The following is a 25,728-nucleotide window of genomic DNA, read 5'->3' as shown; positions in this document are numbered from 1 at the left end:
CTTGTGTTCCTGTGTGCCTGCCGTGTCTCGCTATGACTGATTAAATCGACCTGTGTGCCTGTTCCCTTCCCGGTGTGTTTGACCAATCAGTGCCCTCTTCCTATTGTGTTCCCCAGGTATGTCTCATTCGTGTTGGTGTATTTAGTCTGTTGTGCTTGTCCAGTCGGTGTGGGATCATTGTCTATGTCAGGTGTCAATGTCGCAGTTTGTTTGGAATCCGTGTGTGTGTGTTTTCATTCAAGCCAAGTCCGAGTTTATGTAAGTCATCTTTGTTTCAGTCTGGTCACCCTCGTCTTTGTTTAGTTGTCTTAGTTCCTGCCCAGTCCTCCACGTCACCATTAAATTTCCCTTTGTCTCAATCTGGTCCCCCCTCGTTGTCTCGTCATCCTTGTCACTGTCCTGTAGCTCACGTCACCTTTTAGTACTCTTCGTTCTATTAGTTTGCCCTCGTCACCTTCAAGTCTCCACGTTTAACTAAGTACTCCACGTTACCGCCAAGTACTCCACTTCCAGCAAACTTTTCCACGTTCCACCAAGCTTCCCAAGTTTCGACAAGTCAGCCCCGGTCAAGCCAGCCCCGGTAAAGCAGGTCCAGTCATGGCTACCAGTCCCCTCTCGCTCAGTCCCGTCATGGCTACCAGTCTCCTCTCGCTCAGTCCCGTCATGGCTACCAGCCTCCTCTCGCTCTGTCCCATCATGGCTACTAGCCTCCACTCGCTCTGTCCCATCATGGCAACGAGCCTCCTGTCGCTCTGTCCTGTCATGGCAACCAGTCTCCACTCTATCAGTCCCGTCATGGCAACCAGTCTTCTCTCGCCCAGTCCAGTCATGGCAACCCGTCTGCCCCTATCTCCTCCAGTCACGTCTTCCCCAGTCCTCGTCCTCTCACCCGTCCTCACTTGTTTCAATAAAGTTTCTCCTTTTGTCTCCCTGATGTGTCTCTTCGCCTTTGGGTCCACCCTCTCCTACGCACCCAGTATCATGACAGAATGATCCCACCAATTAAGGACCCAGCGAAAGCTATGGATTCCCGAAAAAATGACTCAGCGACGGATACGGAAAACCTAGCCCCTACGGAGGTTTCGGTCAGTATGCTGGAGTCCATAAATAAAAAAACTAGATGTCCTCTCCCTAATCAGCGAGGACGTCAAAGAATTAAGGGTAAGCTTGGAATTCGTCAGCCAACAGGTAAGTGACCTCCAACGAGATAATGCCGAGTTACGCTCTTCACTCGCGGCTGTTTCAGCCGAGTTAGAAACCATTAAAAAGGAAAATAAAATGCTAAAAGAAACTGTTCTGGATGTCCAATCCCGTAGCATGCAGGATAAGTTAATATTTTCAGGTTTATCCGAGAATACCTCTGACAATCCAGAGTTAGAAATAAAAAAAATTATGACGACATCGTTAAAAATTCCTCAGGAGACGGTAAATAACATCTCTTTTCACCGGGTACATCGGCTTGGAGCCCGTAGGAGAAACAGACCCCGTCCTATTATCGCCAAGTTTGAGCATTTTAAACAGAAAGAATTTGTTAAAAGTAAAGGGCGGGAGCTTAAAGGGACCTCATTTGGAATGAACGACCAATTCCCTAGAGAGATTAATGAGCGGCGAAAGGTACTGTTTCCTATAATGAAACAAAATAGGCAGGAGGGTAAACGGACTACGATGGTCGTTGATAAACTATACATCGATGGCCAACTATTCCGGAACCCCAACTCCACCCCCTGGCTGTTCTAATTGGCATTAGTGGAACTAAACTTTGTTTGATTATTAGATGTATACATATACTGTATATGTGGTTATAAAATCTAAAATATGAATACTCATTATGTTTAGGCTGTATTATAAATATAATAATAATACATAACTATATCTAAAGTATATTTAAACAAAAAATTTGGCTTGGGTTACCAGTTACTGGTGTATTTTAATGTTGTTTAATTCCCCACTAACTTCCTTCACTTTCACCTCCCTACCCGTTTTTTCACTGTTATATTTACTTACACATTTCCTCATATTTTACACAAATTATATAAATCACCTAACCACTTTAATTCTATTCTATAACATGCCAATATTGACAAATGGCCTATACAGATATATACACAGGACTGAGTCTATATTGTTTGTATGCATAAATTAGTTCTGGTTTCCTGGAATGTTTGTGGCGCTCACTCACAGGCAAAAAGAATAAAAACTTTAGACCATCTCTTAAAATTAAAAGCAGATATTTGCCTCCTACAAGAAACCCACCTACAAAAATCTGAAGAAAAATTACTTATTGATAAGAATTTTAGCCAAGCATACTCTGCCCCTTATAACAGTAGACAAAGAGGAGTCTGTATACTCAACATAAGAATTTACTCTTTACTCTAAATAATACAATAACAGACCCAGAGGGCCGATACATTATTATTCAGGTGACTATATTTAATAAAATATATATATTTGGTAATTTATATGCCCCTAATAATGATGATCCGGCCTTTTTCCATGAATTTTTCTCTCAGCTGTTTGATTAAGAGCGAACTCTACTATTATTATTGGAGGGGACTTTAACACAGTCTTGAATCCATTAATAGACCGTTCTAATAACACAACATGTATAAGGCGATTACAATCTACTAAAGTAATAGGGGAATATATGGATGATTTTGGCCTCGTCGACAGCTGGAGACTTAAAAACCCAAGTAAGAAGGAATTTACTTTCTTTTCCGCTGTGCACCGGTCTTTTTCAAGAATTTATTATTTTCTTACAAATAACTCTATTGCTGATAAAACTGTTACAAAAATACATCCTATTATTATTAGCGACCATGCACCAGTCTCCCTTTCCCTACAAGTTGATTATACCTTTAAACCACCACCAACATGGCGTTTTAACATCTCACTGCTAAACGACGCAGAGTTTGATAAAATTATAAGGAAAGAGTGGGCAGACTTTTTGGAAATAAATGACTCTCCAGACCTATCGCCATCTCTTCTCTGGGAAGCTGGGAAAGCAGTAATTAGAGGTAAAATTATATCATATTCATCTTATAAAAAGAAACAGGATCAAAAATTAGAAAAAGACTTGGAAGATAAAATTAAGCAACTGACGGATGAGTACGTAATAAACCCAAATAACCAAATATGGACTGACTTACAAAATACAAAAATACAGTTAGACGATATGCTAACTAAAAAGACAGAGTTTATAATACAACAATTGAGATACAACAACTTTGAATATAATAACAAATCAGGTAAATTTCTTGCAAACCAACTTCAACGCAATCGGGAAAAATCTCTTATAACGGCTTTTAAAGGGACAACTGGTGAATGCACACAATCACCAGAAGAAATTAATCAAATTTTTTATAACTATTATCGCAACCTATACTCAGAAACTAACAAGCCTAACCCTGAGCATATTGAGGCATTCCTCAGTAGCTTAATGCCTCAGTTAACTACTGAATATAAAGATATGTTAGATGCGCCACTTACTATAAACGAGTTGTACAGTGCTCTAGATAGTATGCCTAATGGCAAAGCACCTGGCCCGGATGGTTATCCGGCTATATTTTTTAAGCACTACTGGTTAATGCTTGCTCCACTATTCTTAAGAGTAGTAACAGAAATTAAAACTAAAGGTTGCATACGTCCACACATGAATACAGCAGCAATTAAACTTTTATTAAAGCCAGAAAAAGACCCCACCCTTCCATCAAGTTACCGTCCGATTTCACTAATTAACACTGATATTAAAATTATTACTAAGGCTTTCACATCTAGACTAGAAACAGTAATCTCCACAATCATTCATAGCGACCAAACATGCTTTATTAAAGATCGTCACTCTACTAATAATATTAGGAGGCTCTTTAACCTTATTAGCATGTCACAGCGGCATGATAAGAAGGCAGTTATTATATCATTGGATGCAGAAAAAGCTTTCGACAAAGTTAACTGGTCCTTCCTCTTTGCTGTTTTAAATAAATTTGGCTTTGGGAAATCATTTATCCACTGGGTGTCAGTATTATATGATTCTCCCAAAGCTACAGTTACTACTAATGGGATTATATCTCAGAGTTTTACTCTACAGAGAGGCACAAGACAGGGATGCCCACTGTCCCCTTTATTATTTGCAATATTTATTGAGCCACTTGCATTAGCCATACGCCAGGAAAGAAGGATTCAAGGAATTCACTCTGGGGTAACAGAACATAAAATTAATCTATATGCCGATGATATTTTACTTTATTTAGAAAATCCTGCTATTTCGTTAGGGGAAGTATTTAACTTAATAACTAAATTCTCACTGTTATCAGATTATTGTATTAACTGGACAAAATCAACACTTCTACCTATTACAGAAAATTCATGGAACCCTGCAAGCCAGGACCCACACTACTCATTTCCTGTAGGTAATTTAAAATACTTAGGCATAAAAATCTCACCTAAATTAACTGATTTAATTCATTTAAACTTTTCTCCACTTCTGGATAACATTCATAGTGACTTGGAGCGCTGGAATAATCTTCCTATTTCTCTAATAGGACGAATAGCCACCATTAAAATGAAAGTTTTACCTAAAATAAACTATTTTTTTCTCAATGATTCCATTTAAACCTACGGCTAACTGGTTCCAGTTGTTGGACTCAGCCGTTACAAAATTTTACTGGAATAAAAAAAAAGCAAAGATTAGTCTATCTACTCTTCAGAAAAGTAAATCCAAAGGTGGTCTAGAGGCACCAAATTTTATGTACTACTATATAGCTAACCAGCTACAATATATCATTCTATGGGCACAACCCAACAGAGATACTAACTGAGATTCTAACACCCTGACTGCCTGGTGGAAGGCATTAGAAATTACAAAAGCCCAAGTGGAGCCCTGTGGGCTTTCTCCCCTAAGGCATAACCCCGACTTTCAACTTAACAACCAACCGTTTTATTTAGGTGTGTGAGAGCAGAAAGGAATTACACATCTCCACCATCACTTCTCAGATAACATATTTATATCATATACATCCTTGCTCCAAAAATTACAAAATAACAAACGGAATTTTTTTACATTATCTGCAAGTTAAAAGTATGATAAAGAAACAAATTCCAACACTTCAGGGTACTCTCCAACCGTCTGTTTTAGCTAAAGATATAACCAAGCTTTCTCCGACAACAACAAAAAAACTTTCAAAAATATATAAGTTACTTGCATATACGGATAAAATGTCTTTACCCATCTCAAAATGGGAGACAGACTTGTCTATAGCTCCGGAATCTGACTTTTGGATTCAAGTTTGTGAAAATGCATTTAAAATGACAAAACACACAAATTTACAACTTATCCAATATAAAATTATCCATAGAACATACATTACTCAATATATGATGAAGAAAATGGGACTCTCCGACTCCGACATTTGTCTCCAGTGTTTACAAAACACTACAGACACTTATTTTCATGCTTTATGGTTATGCACTCCGGTTATGTATTTCTGGACTTAAGTCTTAGAAAAACTTTCCGCTATCTTGGACTGTAGGATACCTTTATCTCCAAACTTGTGTTTGCTAGGTGACCTAACAACAACTGACTTACCACACAAACAATTTCAATCTACACTTGTAGCCCTTACTATCGCAAAAAAAACAATTCTTGTTAACTGGAAAAATAAACAAACTCTGAATATCGACCAATGGTCTAACCTCCTCATAAATCACATTTTAATGGAAAAAATATCGGCCTCAAACAAAAAACAAATATCAAAATTCATAGAAATATGGTCTACCTATATAGAATATTTTAACCTAATTCTGGTTATTTAATTCTGCCTGTTAGCGAGAGCCGTTTCTGTTTTTGGCAGTTTGTAACTAATGGTTGTGTTTTTATAGTCAGGAACCCAGCTGCTGCCAACAGGATCGAGCAGATTCACCTCAAAGGGCACTAAGGGTTAATATTCGGATTCACTGCATGTCAGGGGGCTAATTCTACAGGTGCTGTCCCCCCCTGGCTGGGCGTGGGCGGGTCTGCCCCTCTGTTGGCTGCTGGGTGGCGGCTGCGTCTTGGCCGTTCCCGGTCTCTTGGGGGGTGCTGCGTTGCGGGGGCTCTCCCTGGTGTTCGGGGCGGCGCCGACCCGGCGCGGTCCGTCGCTCTGGGTCCGGCGACGCGGTTCGGGGCCTGTGGGCCACCGGGGTGCCCCGTGGTTCCCTCTCCCCTCCCCCTTCCTCCCCCTTGCTTCCTCTCCCTCCTCGCCTCTCCCCGCCCGTCCTCCGCGGCCCTGTCCCTTCTCCCTCGTCACCCTTCCTCCTCCTCTCCCCCTCTCTCTGCGGCCCTGCCGCTGCCCTTCTTGTCGTCTCCTTCCCCCGTCCCCTCCCCCTCCCCTGTCCGCCTTCCTCCCCCTCCCCTGGGCCGGGGGCTCCATCCGTGGCCCGGATCTCGGCGCTCCGGGGGCCCGGAGGGTGGGTGGGTTGGTGTTGTGCCCGCCCCGCTCCGTTGGATCCCCTGGCACTTCGGGCGGGCCCCAGTATCCGGGGGGCGAGCCCTATCGCCCCGCCGGGCTGGTCCCATATGCCCGCCGGGGTCCTGGTGGGGGTTTGGTGGGCGGGTGCGCCTCCCGCCCCCGCCCAGGTGGTGGGGGGGGGGGGGGCAGCTGGTCGCTCCTCTTAACTTACTGCACTAGTTTTGCACAATACACTTTTATAGACATATAGGGCACATAACACACTTTGGGGGGGAGTGGGGTAGGGTGGAAACACCGTCTTCGCCCTACAACTCCCCTCCAAGTTCGGGGGGTCGTGGGGGGAGCGGGGGCTGTGGACCGGTGGGGTGCCTGGCGGGCCTGCAGTTTCCCGTCCTGCTGCGTTGGGTTGGGGGCGCGGGCCGCGTTGGGATGGGGGGCGCTCCTGCTCCTGGGTTAGCTCTCCGGCCGGTGACCCCTGCGGGGCCCGGGGGTCGTCCTTTGGCGCTGCCGCGGCCTGGGGGGCCCTGAGGTGTTGCGCTTGCTCTGTCCTGGCGGGGGTCGACGGCTCCCCTCTTTGGTGGAGATTTTCATGCATGCCAGATCCACCACACCAGCATCTACCGAAACTCAGACATTATCTGCTTCTTCATCAGGTCATTGAATCGGTGGAGGCTGGTGTCTGTGGATCTCACTCTGCTTCGTCTGTCCTTCCTACCTTTCCTCAGTCTCTCCTTTGGGCCTTTGAGGTCTCCCTGATTTGTTGGAATTCAGATGTCTCTGGGGTTGGTGAAGGACTCTGGTTGGTGGCCTGGTGGGTGATGTCTGGTCGGTGCTGGACTTCACTTTCCTTTCTTTTCTTTGGTCCTTCTTCGGGTCCCCTGACGGCCCCACAACTCTGGCTGGATTCTGAAGTGTTCGGTTTAGGTGAACGGTATGGTATTTTTTAATAGGTTTTAGGTGCACTAATGAATACACGCACGCACGCACGAACACACACACACACACACACGAACACGCACATACAAAAAAAAAGAAGGAAAAAAAAGGAGAGCAATGATGATGACATGTCAAATGAACAATACTGAGCTCTCCAGAAAAAAAAAAAAAAGCTATGGATTCCCGCCTCCTGCAGTCTCATGTCTCGGATTCTCGCCCCCTGCAGTTTAAAGTCACGGAATCTCGCCTGCTGCAGTCCAAAGTCACGGATTCTCGTCAGTTGCAGCCCATGTCTTGGATTCTCGTCAGATGCAGTCCCATGTCTAGGATTTTTGTCGAATGCAGTCCCATGTCTCGGATTCTCATCGGATTTAGTCATATGTCTCGGATTCTCGTCGGACGCAGCTTCAAGTCCCCATCCCGGCTCCTCGGAAGCCTCAAGTTCCTGTCCCCGCTCCTCGGCAGCTCCAAATTCCGTCCTGGCTCCTCGGCAGCTCCAGGCCCCTGTCTTGGCTCCTCGGCAGCCCCTGGCCACTTCGTCTGTGCCGCTTCAGCCCCTGGCCCTCCTACTGTGACGCTGCCGTCGTCCCCGGACTCTTCGTCTCTGCCGCTGCCGCAGCCCCCGGTCCCTTCGGATCCCCCTCAGGTGGCGCGAGCACAGCGGCCGCCCTCGGATCCCCCTCAGGTGGCACGAGCACTGTGGCCGACCTTGGATGCCCTTCTGACGGCGCGAGCACTGCGGCCACCCCCGGATCCAGCGCCAGGCGTCGCAATTGCCGTGCCTTCGGATTCCTTGTGTCTGCCCCCTGATCCCGCTCTGATGGCGCTTTGTCAGGCTGTCTTCCGACACTGGCTCGGTCTAAGGGCAGTGCTCACGCCCTCGTACCCCTCCCCGCCCTCCCCGTTTTGGCTAGTATTTGTTTAGGGCCGTCTGGGAACCGTCCCTTGGTGTGTGTCTGTGTGTTGTTGTGTTTGTCTTTGTCTTCCCAGTGTGTTTGACCAATCAGTGCCCTCTTCCTATTGTGTTCCCCAGGTATGTCTCATTAGTGTAGGTGTATTTAGTCTGTTGTGTTTGTCCAGTCGGTGTGGGATCATTGGCTATGTCAGGTGTCAATATCGCAGTTCGTTTGGAATCCATGCGTGTTTTTTTGTTCAAGCCGAGCCCGAGTTTAAGTAAGTCATCTTTGTTTCAGTCTAGTCAGCCTCGTCTTTGTTTAGTTGTCTTAGTTCCCGTCCAGTCCTTGTCACTGTCCTGTAGCTCACGTCACCTTTTAGTTCTCTTTGTTCTATTAGTTTACCTTCAAGTCTGTGCGCTCAACTAAGTTCTCCACGTCACCGCCAAGTACTCCATTTCCAGCAAAGTTTTTGCGCTCAACTAAGTTCTCCACGTCACCGCCAAGTACTCCATTTCCAGCAATGTTTTCCACGTTCCGCCAAGCTTCACAAGTTTTTAAGTTTCGCCAAGTCAGCCTTGGTCAAGTCTGCCCCGGTCAAGTCAGTCCAGGTCAAGCTAGTCCAGTCATGGCTACCAGCCTCCTCTCGCTCAGTCCCGTCATGGCGACCAGTCTCCTTTCGCTCTGTCCCGTCACGGCTAACAGTCTCCTCTCGTTCAGTCCCGTCATGGTAACCAGCCTCCTTTCGCTCAGTCTTGTCATGGTAAGTAGCCTCCTCTCGCTCAGTCCCGTCATGGTAACCAGCCTCCTCTCGCTCAGTCCAGCTATGGCAACCAGTCTCCTCTCACCCAGTCTAATCATGGCAACCAGTCCTCTCTCGCCCAGTCCAGTCATGGCGACCCGTCTGCCCCAGTCTCCTCCAGTCACGTCTTCCCAAGTCCTCGTCCTCTCACCCGTCTCCACTTTTCCTGTCTCCCTGATGTCTCGCCTCGCCTTTGGATCCACCCTCTCCTACGCACTCCGTATCATGACAGGTGTAAATATATCATGTCTTTATATGGCATATTAGTTATTTGGAGTAACAAATGAAAGTCACTTTGTAAGTCAGATTAGAAAAAAATAAATAAATACATGACTGAGGTATGAAGATTATGGTTAGATAGTTTGGATTTGGATATGAGAATTATAAAAGGAACATGGCAGTTTAGCCTGCTTGGAATTTTGTGTGATAGACTATTTAATGTGCCTATTGTAAATAACCTGTTAAGACGAGCAGATTTCTACCTGCAATTTAACGAGGACATCGGGTCTTGAAAGGAACGTGCAACAACACATTGATTGCATTTATGGACAACACTTTGGAATATATTGTTGTATTGATGATTATTCCAGTAATATGGTTTTTGATGAAAAGAGAATGTTACATTATGCTCTATGTGGTATTGATATTGTTGACAGAAGACTATAATTTGTGTTATATATATATATATATATATAGTTATGCTTTATGATAGGAATATTTAATTTGTCTGTTTAACAAATACATGGTATCGGTATGTTTTAAATAATTATGGAGGTGATACTCAGAATTCAAGGATGTTGTATAATGTTTTCATTAGCAATAATAATAATTGACAACACAGGTCTGATAGCTGGACATATGTATATTTAAAACAAAATGAAAAAAATGATTACGAATTGACAGAACAATATGATGAAGATTTGGATGACACCATGTTTTAAGTGAAAGAAACAAAATGAGTGCACACGTGTTTTTTATCAAGGAATTCTTTTGAAGTTTGACAATATGATGTTTAAATGTGCTATTCATTTGATAATTGGGGGGAATGTTGGAAAAATTGTATAATAAATTATCACATGAATAAGCACTTTACTATTTGCTGGAATTGAAATGCTACACAACCACCCCCACACACACAAGATGCATGTTTTTATCATTATGAGTTTAGTACCGCCTTTTGTTATGCCTTCTTAACATGTGAATAAATGCGCGGAACAGGGAGGTGGACGCAGGAAGTTCTTTGGTGCTGATTGCATTCCACTTCATTGCTTCGAATGTATATTAAAAACTTCCCACATTCATAACCTTCAATTTAAGTCAAAGATGAGCTTTCTATCTGGAGTGTTAGAGGAGCTATGACCAAAGTACTCCACTGTACTGTAAATCGGGAAAAAAATGAAAATTCGAGAATGACCATTCCAAATGGGATTAAGCTATTTTTGTTTGCATCTAAATAAAATCGTAAACAATGTTTAAAACATGGATTATGTATATGTAGTACTATACTATGTGAAGTGAATTACATAAAAAGGGAATGATGTTATGCCCCCAGGTGGACCAGGGTATCAAGCCGCAACGTTAAACATGATCACACAAAATCCGGGAACCAAATAGGAGATTTTTAAAAAGAACAAGATCCTGACAAGGAATAAAAATGACTTGTGAACATTTCTTAATAATAGATTAACATTCTGTGTACAAAAAAAAGTAAGATGTGCATATGTTGCACTGACTTGGTGAAAAAAAAAGTACATTTAAATTGTTTTAAAGTTCCACCAGCATGTGTGTATTTTCAAATATTTATGTGCATGTGAACAATCTGAAGGATGTTCTACAATTTGAACTATTATAGTTAGTATCATGGCAAAGCATACTAAAGATGAGAGTGCTTTTCATTATGCCCAACGGTGTGTAGTTGATTAGACATAAATCTGGTAATATGAATGATGTGTGTGCAAATTGGCGCAAAAGTTAGATTTTGATTAAGCTTTATGTAGTTTTGGTTGCAGTGCTTCATTTTGAAGGATATGTGAGGGATTTTGCAGTTCGGGTGTGCGGTTTTATGAATTGTGTTAAGCATTTTGACCAAACCAGCCTCGCTTGCAAAATTGTGTTTTAGCAATTGGAAAAAACTGTAACTCACATAAAATTTCAATAAAATATATTTGGGGATGAATACTTTTTCAAGCTGCTGTACCTGTAAATTGACTCTTCTTATGTGCTTGAAGAGGACCGTCTTGCAAGGTCAACAGAGACCCTTCCAGCTCATGAGCATGACTACACAGAGATCCCATCCCCTCTTGACCATGGATTTCACATAAACACAGTGACAGGCAAGTTAGAACCACTATGGTTTGAGCGTGACGTCATCCCCAAAGCCCTTGTCGATATCTTGACAGAAGAGCATGACTTAGCAGCTGATGAAATCCATACAAGTATTGATGATGATCAGGAAGGGGATGATTAAAATCCAGTTATATTTTATCATAATTCAATTTTATGGTTAAGCTGGTTAAGCTTCTTTTTTTTTTTTACACAGAATGTTAATCTATTGTTAAGAAAGGTTCACAAGTCATTGTATTCCTTGTCAAGATCTTGTTCTTTTTTAAATCTCCTATTTGGTTCCCGGATTTTGTGTGATTATATTTAATGTTGCACATTGATACACATTTGAGGGAATGAAATGTACAATAAAATGTTTGAAATGGATCACTTTGATGGTAATTTGACAGGCGGAGAGACATTTTTTGTTCTTTTAGGGTATGTTGAGGGTGATATTTGAGAATTGAAATACAGGAAGCCCATGATTTGTTTTCTGCAAGTTCGCCCATGTGTTAGGATAAATGATGCAACATTTTAGTGAGTTTTCTGACCATTTATGCAGTTGCTGTACCTTGTCATTTGCAATTACACAATTTCACCAGAAGCTTTTCCAAAAAAAGGTGTTTTTTTGGCCCTTGTGACCAAACAAACAAAATAATAGTCAAAAAAAAGGTAGAAAAAAACATCCTGAGGATTGGACCTGGCTCCCGGCCTAAGAGCGATGTGGTAGCCAGCAGTCATAGGTTAAGTCCAAACGCCAGGGCCAATTATTTTTTTGTGTCAGTCCAGTCCTGGACTGGGGGTGTGGTTTGGGCGTGGTTTGTGAAAGGTCAATTGTACTACATTTCTCATGAATAAGCAGGGAATCGGGGTATGGAGTGATTTTAACTGTCTCTCTAAAAAAAGAAATTCAGGAGAGAGTTTTAAAAAATGCATACACAAATATTGTGCTTCAGCAGATATTTTTAATAATGAACCATGAAAGATGCCATTATTTTTTGTACATACTGCAGCTAAACAGATTTAAAAAATCTTCAGACTTCTTTAAAACAGATGTGACATTCTTGTTGTATAATCCCAAAATAAGATGTTAATGTAGGTTTTATTAACTGTGTGTGCTGAATTTTTAAGCCAGCCAATTTAAGAAGTGAAACCTTATGCATAGTTAAAAAACAACAACACGAAACTGCTACCTTTAATTCATAATAAGAAAATAAAATGATGAGGTCATGGTGTCAGTGGCGGAGTCATACTTTTATAAATGGGGGGGGTCAGGCGCAATTATAGCACATGTAGGCTTCAGCGCTCCCGCGACCCTTGTGAAGAATAAGCGGTTCAGGAAATGCATGGATGGATTTAGCACACAGGAGATTTTTGTTAACAATGGACAAAATGTACAATATTCGAACATTGAAATATTAACAGTGTTTAACATGAATTAAAAGTCATATTTTCTTGTTTCAACACACTCTATGAAAAAAAAAAATGTTACTCCTAGCACTTTATTTACAACCACATAATGTAATGCTAATATTAAATCCTGCTATAAATCCCCCACTTCTAAACTAAAAACGTTAGGGCCTATATACTAAGTAAGTAAGCGCTAAGCTGTATTCTTCAAGCTGTTTTGTGTGTGATGTTTAAATATCTCATTAAGAAATCTATGCTTTTAATTTGGGAGGCCGCTCTGTGCTTTTGTTTCCTGTTTCACATCTCCGTTCGTCATTCAGCTCATGCATTTATTTTGTTTGTGCAAAACAATGTTAACTTATTGATGTCCGTCCAAAACGATCTATCTGAACATAAAAGTTATTTTAAACAAACAGTCACTCACGTCTGACGGGGAAATTAACATGACCAAATTACCAAAAATATGTCATCTTGATTGGACTCGGGAGATTTTTCTTCTCCAGACTCGTGTTATAAAGTGGATTACAACATTGTGGTACATAGCGCCAGCTATTGTGCAGGTGGGGCATAACAATTAGTAGGCGTCTGATTGATAAAAATGTTGGCAGGCTGCATTGCAAGACGTGCAGCGTCACTGCGCCGGTGCCATGGTATTTCAATCGTTTGGCCCCTGCGGGGTCCAATCTCATTTTAGCAGCGGCACGTGCCACCCCGGCCTCCCCTCTGGCTCCACCAGTGCATGGTGTTAACTGTGTTTAACTTACGAACTTGCTCTCCAAATCCCAACAGCAACAGTCACTGAGGTAACGAACGACCAAGCCTCTGATGAAATCAATGAGCAGAATGCTGGCCACTGTAAAGATCATGTCGATGATGGACAGCTTCAGCATTTCCTGGAAGTACAGCATATGGTTTAAACAAATAGTAGTTACAGTTAGCAGTTTCACGCAAGTCTTGCAATGTTATTTCATGCTAATCAAATAATTATGCATTCATTATACATAATGTATTTATAAATGGGATGGGGTGACTGGCTCATGGCACGGAGAAGAAAAAAAAGCAGCTTGCAGTGAGAGAGGAGCGCTGGAGCAGGGACACAGATAATAAGGAATTATATCCAATGTCGGTACCAGATGTGATCGGCCTGCCAGATCGTATCGGGGTCGCCTAACGAACACGTCACGCTACAGGATTGGCTAGAAATTATCCAATTGACGACAAACATTGCAAAGAAAATATTAAAGATGTAATTTAAATAACAAAATGTAAGGGCTGAAATTGTAAAAATGTAAATAAACCTGAGAATATAAAAGTAAGATATATTGAATAAATAATAAAATAAATAAATAAATGATAAATACACAAATTAATTGCCTGAGATGTGACAAATATTTGTATATATTATGTCAGTTTAGATTTCTAATGTGGTCCTATTATCATTCAGACTATTTTTGTGATTTATTGTAATTTGTGAACTGCTAAAAAATAAACCAAACCGAAGTGAACACGTCTGTATGGTGCATTTCTTAAGCGTTGCTGTACTTTCGTCATCGGCAAGCTCGACGGTGCTTCAATTATTATTATTTTTTTCTTAAATCTTCAAGTATCCTGCTTTTATATTCTTAGGTTTATTTACGTTTTGACAATTTCAGTCGATACATTTTGTTATTTAAATGACATCTTTAATATTTTATTTCCAATGTTTTAATGTCAAACTGACTTTTTCCCCAAATAACTTTATTAAACAGTTGTAAAAGGATAATCTCCAGCCAATCCTGTAGCGTGACGCCATCGGTCGGCGACACAATAAAACCCGATACAATCTGGGAGCCCGATCACATCTGGTACCGATATTGGGTTATGTCTGTATCTGGGAAAAAATGGCTGTTTCTCAATATGCATTTTTGTTCGTGCTTCCTTGTAATGTCTTGAAACGTCATCAGTCGTGGCCCAAGTACTGTTCCAATGGGGTACCGCAAGATATACGTCACCACACTTAATTGATATTCATGAGTCTAGCAAGGGGGTCAAACTCGGTGGGCCAGTCATGCTAAAAGGATGTAAACCGTCTACTAACAAGATGTCTACTGCGCTAAATCTACTAATTCTGTCCAAGAATGATATTCCTGGTGCCAAATACACTGGTATAGACTTCCAAGAACATACTAATGTTAAATTAAGGAGATGGCCTAAGTGTAGATGGCTTAAAAAGACGAGAAAAAGAGCCGACCTGATCCAGGATACCTCTCTTTGTTTTTCTCCCCCTCAAAACATCTAGCATGGCAATAGCCAGATTGATTTGTGCTTCACTCGAGGGAGTTCTCCACAATATCAGTCTGCGACTGCTCTGCGTTGATTTGCTCGGGAAAGATGGGGCATGCTGTACAACGCTTTGACAAAGCAGAATCGTGTGCACGTCTACCTAACTTTTGTTTCGACCAATCACGGCAAAGGATGAAAATGTCGTCACCGACATGCGACTGTTGTTACTAGCTGATATCATGGCGTTGAGTTTATGTTGTCGGTTTTGCAATGTTGATATGCGGATACAACAGATTAATTCAATGAGAACAGAATTAATTGCAGCGTCCACGCATTCGTCCACCGGTGTCGCCATGTTTGGTTCGTTTTCTCCCACGGCTTTGGCGCTTCTTGTTTTCGTCACAGCTGCATATCCCGCCCCCAAATACAATGTTGCTCTGTGATTAGTCCAAACCACCAGTGGTTCATATCGGTGGAAATCAATGGGAGCGGTACAAGATGGATTCTCGGGAGTTTGTGAACTCACAAATACATAGAGAGAATACATCTTGCAAGAGCAAGGTTCCAAAACATCGTCCTACGCAACTGACACCGACATTCTCCAGTTTCAACAAGCTATCCTTCCTTTAGCACCATATGCCCTGTCTGTCATATCTGGTTGTCAATGTCTTACGTCTTTGAAAGTTGTTAGGGGTACATTTTTATTGCTTTTTATGTGTGTGTAGCGATCGAAATTCTACTCTGAAATTTTTGGGCACAAAACAACACTCACTATACCTCAATTCTTTCAATTATTATATCCTTGCCGCTTATTAACTCTTTTTCCTAATTAAGAAAAGGCCCTACAAATACATTTTCATCCATGTCACAGCTGCAGAAAGTGTATATAAAATATAAAATATATAAAAATCAGGCAATAAGCAAGACAGGTCCAAACAACAGTATGCATATCCAAAGATTATGCCAAATACTTCTCTTTTATAAACAATTAATTTCAAACGGAGTCTCTAAATGTTGAAATATATCTAAGTACAAATTATAGCACATGTAAGCGGTTCAGGAAATGCATGGATTGATTATAGCACACAGAAGATTTTTGCCCATAATGTGCTGGACAAAATATACAATATTATATAATGTAAGGGTACTTAGTATGCGTATCCAAAGATTATGCCAAATACTTTGTTTTATAAACAATTAATTTCAAATGGAGTCTCTAAATGTTGAAATATATCTAAGTACAAATTATAGCACATGTAAGCGGTTCAGGAAATGCATGGATTGATTATAGCACACAGAAGATTTTTGCTCATAATGTGCTGGACAAAATGTCGACTATTCAAACAATGAACAACTAACAGTGTTTAACATGAATAAAATTTTGTTTGTTTAAGGAACAAATAATATTTTCTTGTTTCATTTTCCACACCCTATAAAAAAAATAAGGAATTTGTTACTTATAGCACTTTATTTACAACCACATATTGTTATTAATGGTATTATTTGATAATAATGTTATTAAATCCTGCTATTAAAGCCCCCACTTCTAGACGTTAGGGCATATGTACTAAGTGAGTAAGTGCTAAGCTGTATTTTTCAAGCTGTTTTGTGTGTAATGTTTAAATCTCTTATTTCGAAATCTATGCTTTTAATTTGGAATTTCTCCATACTTCTGTTTCTTGTTTCATGTCTTTGTTTGTCATTCAGCTCATGCATTTATTTTCAGCTTGTGCAAAACAATGTTAACTTATTGATGTCCGTTCAAAACAATCTATCTGAATTTAAAAGATATTTTAAACAGTCACTTACATCTCACGGTCACGGGGAAACCAACATGACATTGCCAAAAATGTGTCATCTTGATGCACTGATCTGAAGTGTCTTGATGGGACTTGGGAGATTCTTCTTCTCCAGACTTCTAATGAGGTGGATTACAATATATTGTGGTACATAGCGCCACCTACTGTGCAGTAGGGGCATAACAATTAATAGGCGTCTGATTGAAAACAATGGGAGGCTGCACTGGCAAGACGTGCGACGCTACTGCGTCCGTGATACCGTGATATGTCAATCATTTCGAGTCAGTGGAGTCCAGTCTCATTTGAGCAGGGGCACGTGCCACCCGCCTCCCCTCTGGCTCCGTCAGTGACAAAAAGCAATTTAATTGCTGCTTTTGAAACGAACTTGCGGCCCGAAATAAAAACAGTGCCCCCTGGCTTCCATCCGGGAAAAATCCCGTTGCTCCCGCTGTATCAGTCGGGTGTGATTATTATCGTCCAGCAGTCGGAGTAGGGCCAAATGGCAAACAAATAAAAATAAATAAAATCGCTTAACTTTTCGGGACGACAGTGGCCGGTGGTAAAGGATTAGGATTGTCAGAGGAGCATGCATGGCCCCCAACAACATGTTTACTACATATAAAGGTGGAAAGCTGACTTCGTTGGCGTTAAACTGCTCTTTTGGATGTCTGCACAAGTTGATCCCCATTCACATTTATCCCTTTGAAGTTTTGGCTTTGGGAAACGAATACATTCTTCATATGTGAACGGCCGTAGTGACTGGAGTCGTTTTTGCAAGTTCCATAACAGCTGTGTTTACTCAGCATGTTTTTTCCCCGCAGATAAACAAAAACAAAACAAGCACTTGGATTGCTCGTCAATGAGCTGGCTTCATTTTTGACCTCCTTCCGGTTCAAACTGCTGAAGTCACGTGACCTTGCGGTCTAAAAATAGCATTTGTGCGGTATCCAATTGCAAGTACGCAAAAAGCCATAAGGGTCGAGCAAAGAACGGACGGAATACCCTAATGTTATGCTTCCTTGTATCTGACGCATTGCCGTAACTGTGTACCACGTGATCCAATTTAGGATTATATTGGAAAAAAAAGTTCAGGAAAGGAAGGATTTTGATCAGATTCTTTTGAAATTGTGGTACATCTATAGAAAATATCTTTGAATGTAAAGTAAATCATATTTAATATATATTAATATATTTATATATAATATTGTAACTTGCAGTTGTTAAACTAAATTGTGTGTAAAAAAACCCTGACTAGATTTAATAAAGTTTCGTACTTTACACGTTCAATATTTATTGTTATTTACACTCATAAAAGGGGAAGAATACTGTACTGTACTTACAAACGTGATGCTGGTGGGGGGCAGCAATGCACATATAGTGCCTAGTCTGCCGGAAATGAAATAAGAAGAAAGAAGAAGAACAAATGTGATGCTCCTACACTGCCATTCATTCATTGAAATACGAAATGCATCTTGGGATATTTTCTCAGCCAAGCCTTTACCAAGGAACAATCGATGGATCCTTGGTTTAAATTAGCAAAAAAGAACGACATCCGGGAATTTCGTGTGGTCTTGGCTTATGCATACTTCCGATTGTAACAGTACTTGGGGCATCACTGATGACGTCTTACAAAATCACAAGGACGTAAAGTAAGGTTTATAACTGCTGAATGTTGTACAAATTCATTGAAAACTAGTCACATGATAAAACTGCGATGAATTACGGAAATATGGCAGCAACATATGCATGCTTGGGAAGTACATTCTTGAGACCGGGTTTGCCAAGACCCTACTTGTTGCCTAATGGCAAAGCACCTGGCCCGGATGGTTATCCGGCTATATTTTTTAAGCACTTCTGGTTAATGCTTGCTCCACTATTTTTAAGAGTAGTAACAGAAATCAAAACTAATGGTTACATACGCCCACACATTAATACAGCAGCAATTAAACTTTTATTAAAGCCAGAAAAAGACCCCACCCTTCCATTAAGTTACCGTCCGATTTCACAAATTAACACTGATATTAAAATTATCACTAAGGCTTTCACATCTAGACTAGAAACAGTAATCTCGACAATCATTCATAGCGACCAAACAGGCTTTATTAAAGATCGTCACTCTACTAATAATATTAGGAGGCTCTTTAACCTTATTAGCATGTAACAGCGGCATGATAAAAAGGCAGTTATTATATCATTGGATGCAGAAAAAGCTTTCGACAAAGTTAACTGGTCCTTCCTCTTTGCTGTTAAAATAAATTTGGCTTTGGGAAATCATTTATCCACTGGGTGCCAGTATTATATGATTAGAGCTTTACTTTACAGAGAGGCACAAGACAGGGATGCCCACTATCCCCTTTATTATTTGCAATATTTATTGAGCCACTTGCATTAGCCATACGCCAGGAAAGAAGGATTCAAGGAATTCACTCTGGGGTAACAGAACATAAAATTAATTTCTATGCCGATGACATCTTACTTTATTTAGAAAAGCCGGCTACTTCGCTAGGGGAAGTATTTAACTTAATAACTAAATTCTCACAGTTATCAGATTATTCTATTAACTGGACAAAATCAACACTTCTACCTATTACAGAAAATTCATGGAACCCTGCAAGCCAGGACCCACACTACTCATTTCCTATAGGTACAGACGCTCCCCTACTTACGAACATTTGAGTTACGAACAACGGTACATACGAACATGTCTGCGCGCATGCGCGCATGTCAAAAAATGTTCGGAAAGAGATGCTGTAAGTTAGATTTTGTATTGCGCACCTTTTTCCGAGTACTGTAGTGCTTCTTTCCGCCGCTAATACCGACGCTTGGCGCTGTGAGAGCTCACCCAGCATTGGAGGCTCAGCAACGTGTCGAGGAGGAGGAAGAAGAAGAAACGCCTGTCGCTCATAGATAAAGCCATCGCACTCTTCGAGCAGCAAGACCCAAATATTGAACGTTGCACAAAAGTTGCAAATCAATTGAATGATGCCATACAGTGCTACCGCATCATTTATGATGAAAAAAGAAGAAAACTGTGCAATCGTCGTTAGATCGCTTCTTTCGGCCAGTTTCTAGTAAATTCTCCAAGGAAGATACTCATCAACCCTCATCTTCTTCTCCTCGACCCTCAACTTCTTCCTACATTGAAGTTACGGAGGAGGAAGTAACTTTTGAAGCCCATTCTAGCGACGACGAAGAACCTCTCATGATATAAAATCCTCCTCTTCCTCCTCCTCCTCCTCCATCAAATCCTTAAGCATCGAGTACATCTTCCAAAAGTAAGTTAAACTTCATTTTATTTATCTTATTACGTACATGTAAATACTGACTGTGTGTCTCTCGCTCTCTCTCTCTAACATACGTAGTACAGTACTGTACGTATTCTCTTTAAACATAAATTATAATACAAAATATAGCACTGAAGCAACTTACGAACAAATTCACCTTACGAACGATCGCTCGGAACGTAACTCGTTCGTAAGTTGGGGAGCGTTTTTTTAATGGGCTTTAGGTGAACTGATGAAAACACACACGCACGCACGCACGCACATGCACATGCTCACCCACATACAAAAAATATATATATATATATATATAAATATATGTGTGTATATGTATATATGTATATATATTTAAAAAAAAAAAAGAGAAAGAAAAAAAAATGAGAAAAAAAAACTTTTTTTTTTAAATTTATTTTTATTTTTTAAAAGGAGAGCAATGATGATGTCAAATCGAATGAACAATACTGAGCTCTAAAAAAATAATTAAAAAAAGTATTATATGATTCTCCTAAAGCTACAGTTACTACTAATGGGATTATATCTCAGAGTTTTACTCGACAGAGAGGCACAAGACAGGGATGCCCACTGTCCCCTTTATTATTTGCAATATTTATTGAGCCACTTGCATTAGCCATACGCCAGGAAAGAAGGATTCAAGGAATTCACTCTGGGATAACAGAACATAAAATTAATCTATATGCCGATGATATTTTACTTTATTTAGAAAAGCCTGCTATTTCGTTAGGGGAAGTATTTAACTTAATAACTAAATTCTCACAGTTATCAGATTATTCTATTAACTGGACAAAATCAACACTACCTATTACAGAAAATTCATGGAATCCTGCAAGCCAGGACCCACACTACTCATTTCATGTAGGTAATTTAAAATAATTAGGCATAAAAATCTCACCTAAATTAACTGATTTAATTCATTTAAACTTTTCTCCACTTCTGGATAACATTTATAGTGACTTGGAGCGCTGGAATAATCTTCCTATTTCTCTAATAGGACGAATAGCCACCATTAAAATGAAAGTTTTACCCAAAATAAACTATTTTTTCTCAATGATTCCATTTAAACCTACTGCTAAATGGTTCCAGTTGTTGGACTCAGCCGTTACAAAATTTTACTGGAATAAAAAAAAAGCAAAGATTAGTCTATCTACTCTTCAGAAAAGTAAATCCAAAGGTGGTCTGGAGGCACCAAATTTTATGTACTACTATATAGCTAACCAGCTACAATATATCGTTCTATGGGCACAACCCAACAGAGACACTAACTGTTGGCTGGAACTAGAACAGAAGGATTGTAATAACCTCAGACTTCGAGATTTACTCTTTATTACAACGTCGATTAAGCGACATAATTGTTTTAAAAACCCAATGATTTCCGCCACCCTGACTGCCTGGTGGAAGGCACTAGAATTGACAAAAGCCCAAGTGGAGCCCTGTGGGCTCTCTCCCCTATGGCATAACCCCGACTTTCAACTTAACAACCAACCGTTTTATTTAGGTGTGTGGGAGCAGAAAGGAATTACACATCTCCACCATCTCTTCTCAGATAATATGTTTATATCATATACATCCTTGCTCCAAAAATACAATATAAAAAACAGCAATTTTTTACATTATCTACAAGTTAAAAATATGATAAAGAAAAAAATTCCAACACTTCGGGGTACGCTCCAACCGCCTGTTTTAGCTAAAGATATTAACAAGCTTTCTCCGACAACAACAAAAAAACTTTCAAAATTATATAAGTTACTTTCATATACTGATAAAATGTCTTTACCCATCTCGAAATGGGAGACAGACTTGTCTATAGCACCGGAATCTGACTTTTGGATTCAAGTTTGTGAAAATGCATTTAAAATGACAAAACACACAAATTTACAACTTATCCAATATAAAATTATTCACAGAACATACATTACTCAATATATGATGAAGAAAATGGGACTCTCAGACTCCGACATTTGTCTCCAGTGTTTACAAAACACTACAGACACGTATTTTCATGCTTTATGGTTATGCACTCCGGTTATATATTTCTGGACTAAAATCTTAGAAAAACTTTCCGCTATCTTGGGCTGTGGGATACCTTTATCTCCAAACTTGTGTTTGCTAGGCGACCTAACAACAACTGACTTACCACATAAACAATTTCAATCTACACTTGTAGCCCTTACTATCGCAAAAAAAACAATCCTTGCTAACTGGAAAAATAAACAAACTCTGAATATCGACCAATGGTCTAACCTCATAAATCACATTTTAATGGAAAAAATATCTGCCTCAAATAAAAACCAAATATCAAAATTTATAGAAACATGGTCTACGTATATAGAATATTTTAACCTAATCCTGGTTCCTTAATTCTGCCTGTTAGCGAGAGCCACCACATCGTGATAACTTACATTGATGTTTCTGTATTTGGCAATTTGTAACTAATGGTTGTGTTTTTATAGTCAGGAAACCAGTTGCTGCCAACAGGATCGAGCAGATTCACCTCCAATGGGCACTAAGGGTTACTATTCGGATTCACTGCATGCCAGGGGGTTAATTCTATAGGTGCTGTCCCCCCCTGGCTGGGCGTGGGCGGGTCTGCCCCTCTGTTGGCTGCTGGGTGGCGGCTGCGTCTTGGCCGTTCCCTGGGTCTCTTGGGGGGTGCTGCGTTGCGGGGATCTCCCTGGTGTCCAGGGCGGCGCCGCCCCGGCGTGGTCCGTCGCTCTGGGCCCGGCGACGCGGTTCGGGGCCTGTGGGCCGCCGGGGTGCCCCGTGGTCCCCTCTCCCCTCCTCCCCTTTGCTGCCTCTCCCTCCTCGCCTCTCCCCGCCCGTCCTCCGCCTCCCTGTCCCTTCTCCCTCGTCACCCTTCCTCCTCCTCTCCCCCTGTCTCTGCGGCCCTGCCGCTGCCTCCTGCCCTTCTTGTCGTCTCCTTTGGTTGGGGGCAGACCACTGTCCGTGTCCACCCCCCCCCCCCCCATTTATTTTTTTTAATGCACCACATACATTCACTGACATGCCTGTGGGTTTGGGGGCGGCTGGGGCTGGGTTGTGGTGGATGGCGGGGGTTGTGGGGGGAGCGGGGGCTGTGGGTCGGTGGGGTTCCTGGCGGGCCTGCAGTGCCCCGTCCTGCTGCGTTGGGTTGCGGGCGCGGGCCGCGTTGGGGTGGGGGGCGCTCCTGCTCCTGGGTTTGCTCTCCGGCCGGTGGCCGCTGCGGGGCCCGGGGGTCGTCCTTTGGCGCTGCCGCGGCCCGGGGGGCCCTGAGGTGTTGCGCTTGCACTGTCCTGGCGGGGGTCGACGGCTCCCCTCTTTGGTGGAGATTTTCATGCACGCCAGATCCACCACACCAGCATCTATTGAAACTCAGACACAATCTTCCTCAGGTCATTGAATCGGTGGAGGCTGGTGTCTGTGGATCTCACTCCGCTTCGTCTGTCCTTCCTTCCTTTTCTCAGTCTCTCCTTTGGTCTCTTGTGTTCTCCCTGATTTGTTGAAATTTAGATGTCTCTGGGGTTGGTGAAGGACTCTGGTTGGTGGCCTGGTGGGTGGTGTCTGGTCGGTGCTGGATTTCACTTACCTTTTCTTTTCTTTGGTCCTTTCTCACGACTCTGGTTGGAAGTGTTCGGTTTAGGGAAACGGTATGGGATTTTAATTTTTTTTTTATAGGTTTTAGGTGAACTAATGAATGCACGCATGCACATACACATATTCACCCACATACAAAAATAAGTAAAAATACACAAAAAAAAAAAAGGAGAGCAATGATGATGACATGTCAAATCGTTAAAATTACCGAATGAACAATACTGAGCTCTCCAGGAAAAAAAAAAAAGACCCTACTTGTTGCATCACAAGAACGTACTGTGTTCTTGATGTTGAGAAACGGCCAATTAATTATCTGTACCGGATATTCGTGTATTGGATATCCGGCTCATCCCTACCATGTGACAGTATCGAAGCCTATTACTTGCAATGGCTGTACTCACATTTATCCGTCAACTTTCCGTCCAAGAGAATTCACATTCACTTTGATGAAAACAACATGACATACATGCGCTACATGGATAGGTTGGATGATATCACTGTTGCCGATGAAGCGTCAAGAGTGCTTTTTTCCCAACTTGACGATGCTAGTATGTGGAATTCCCTCCACACATACACTAGTGCTTGCAAATGTGATCATACAAGGGTTTTACAAGTTTGTACAATCTAGATTTATTTCCCCTTAATGTGTGGTCAACATTCCATTGAAGTTAGCAGTTGCACGCAAGTCTTGCAATGTTATTTTAGGTATGTTAGCAACTTAGCATCTGCTGATTTGGCCAATGCCGCTGTCATCTATGCTGTAAAACGTCTTCTTTATGCTGTTGGTCAGTTATTAAATTCAACTGTGTAATAGCTATTAAACCGTAGCAGCACAAACTAACGAAACAGATTATTTTCCCCATATTTGGCATGTGGTAGGCTAGCTTCACGCAGGTTAGCATCTGCTGATTCTGGCACCATGTAGGCCTACAAAGTGCCCGATCATGTCTTTCACCTTCATTTAATAACTATACAATTGAGCTGCATCTACATGACACTGATTCAGTAATTGACTCATCTGATATCAAGTGATTGCTACACAAATTATATCTACAACAATGAGGAGCATCCCAGTTCCTCCGTACTGTTGTTTACCCTTTTTTATGGCTGTGAGTCATTGGCTACGCATTGGTTCCTCTTTTGGTAGCCTGGAGAATTATCCTTTTTATTTGCCTCTTCTTGTTGTGGAACCTGGTCCACAACAGCTGTCAATCATTGTTAAAGTGCGGCCTGCAGCTTTTACCGTTTACTCAAAGTGGCGAATGTGGTTTCTATACTGCCAAAATGGCGGCACTAACGTCCATTTTGGGATGTGTGACGTCGGTGTCCGGATCTCTATTGGCTGCTGCTGGCAGTGCCTGTTCGCACAGGATTCTGGTCTATGAAAAAGCTATCATGGCGGAATGCAAATGTATGGATGTCTCTATAACAAGCGGAAAAAAATAAGCAGTAATTGGCCGTGACGACAAATGACATTATTAAAGCAACAACGATCTGGCATGCAGTTGCATGTTTGGGCAAATACAAGATTAAAAACACAGATGGGAACACCAGATATTTATCAAACTACACCATTTGCGGAGGTACACTTTAAGGGTGAGAGGTATGGTACACACTGAACAGTTCACAGTCAATCATAAGGGTTGACAGCAGCACTATATTAGATTTAGGGATTTGTCAAATATATAATAACTGTAACAAAGAACAAACATAACCTGCCCAACATAGGTTTCCCAGCACGGGTCCTGCTGAGAGCGAGTGTTCTTTTCAACATGAGCAGTCTGGTTGGAGAAGGTCTCAGAGCTCCCCCTGCTTCTGTTGGTCACATCTAGCATTGTGGCAATGGTGGTGATGTTGCGATGTGAGATCTCAGATAGCAGTGTAGACAGACTGGATGCAGCAGGCTGTGCAATAGTGGCCAAGTAGGATCTAGTGTCAGACCAGTTCATTGGACTCACTGGAATCTGGGAAACACAAATATACAGTTTTTAA

General features: G+C 41.5%; 1 protein-coding gene across 13 annotated transcripts in view; it reads right to left on the bottom strand.

Annotated features, from left to right (window-relative positions):
- The window catches only part of tmc3 (transmembrane channel like 3), a 212,202-nt gene that overhangs the window by 37,627 nt on the left and 148,847 nt on the right, over positions 1-25,728 (bottom strand). For 12 of the 13 annotated variants that reach the window (XR_013293749.1, XR_013293751.1, XR_013293750.1 and 9 more), the window contains 2 exons: positions 25,452-25,700; positions 13,571-13,699 (listed from right to left, as the gene is read on the bottom strand). Coding sequence is in view for 10 of the 13 variants with exons in the window: in XM_077562800.1 (XP_077418926.1) it covers positions 13,571-13,699; positions 25,452-25,700 (378 nt within the window). In the remaining 3 variants the exon portion in view is untranslated. The remainder of the gene's footprint in view (positions 1-13,570; positions 13,700-25,451; positions 25,701-25,728) is intronic. The other variant, XM_077562802.1, reaches the window with a different exon arrangement.

This window comes from Vanacampus margaritifer, chromosome 4 (assembly GCF_051991255.1).
Source record: "Vanacampus margaritifer isolate UIUO_Vmar chromosome 4, RoL_Vmar_1.0, whole genome shotgun sequence".
Lineage (NCBI taxonomy): Eukaryota > Metazoa > Chordata > Actinopteri > Syngnathiformes > Syngnathidae > Vanacampus > Vanacampus margaritifer.
This window is presented reverse-complemented; position numbering and strand designations above follow the sequence as displayed.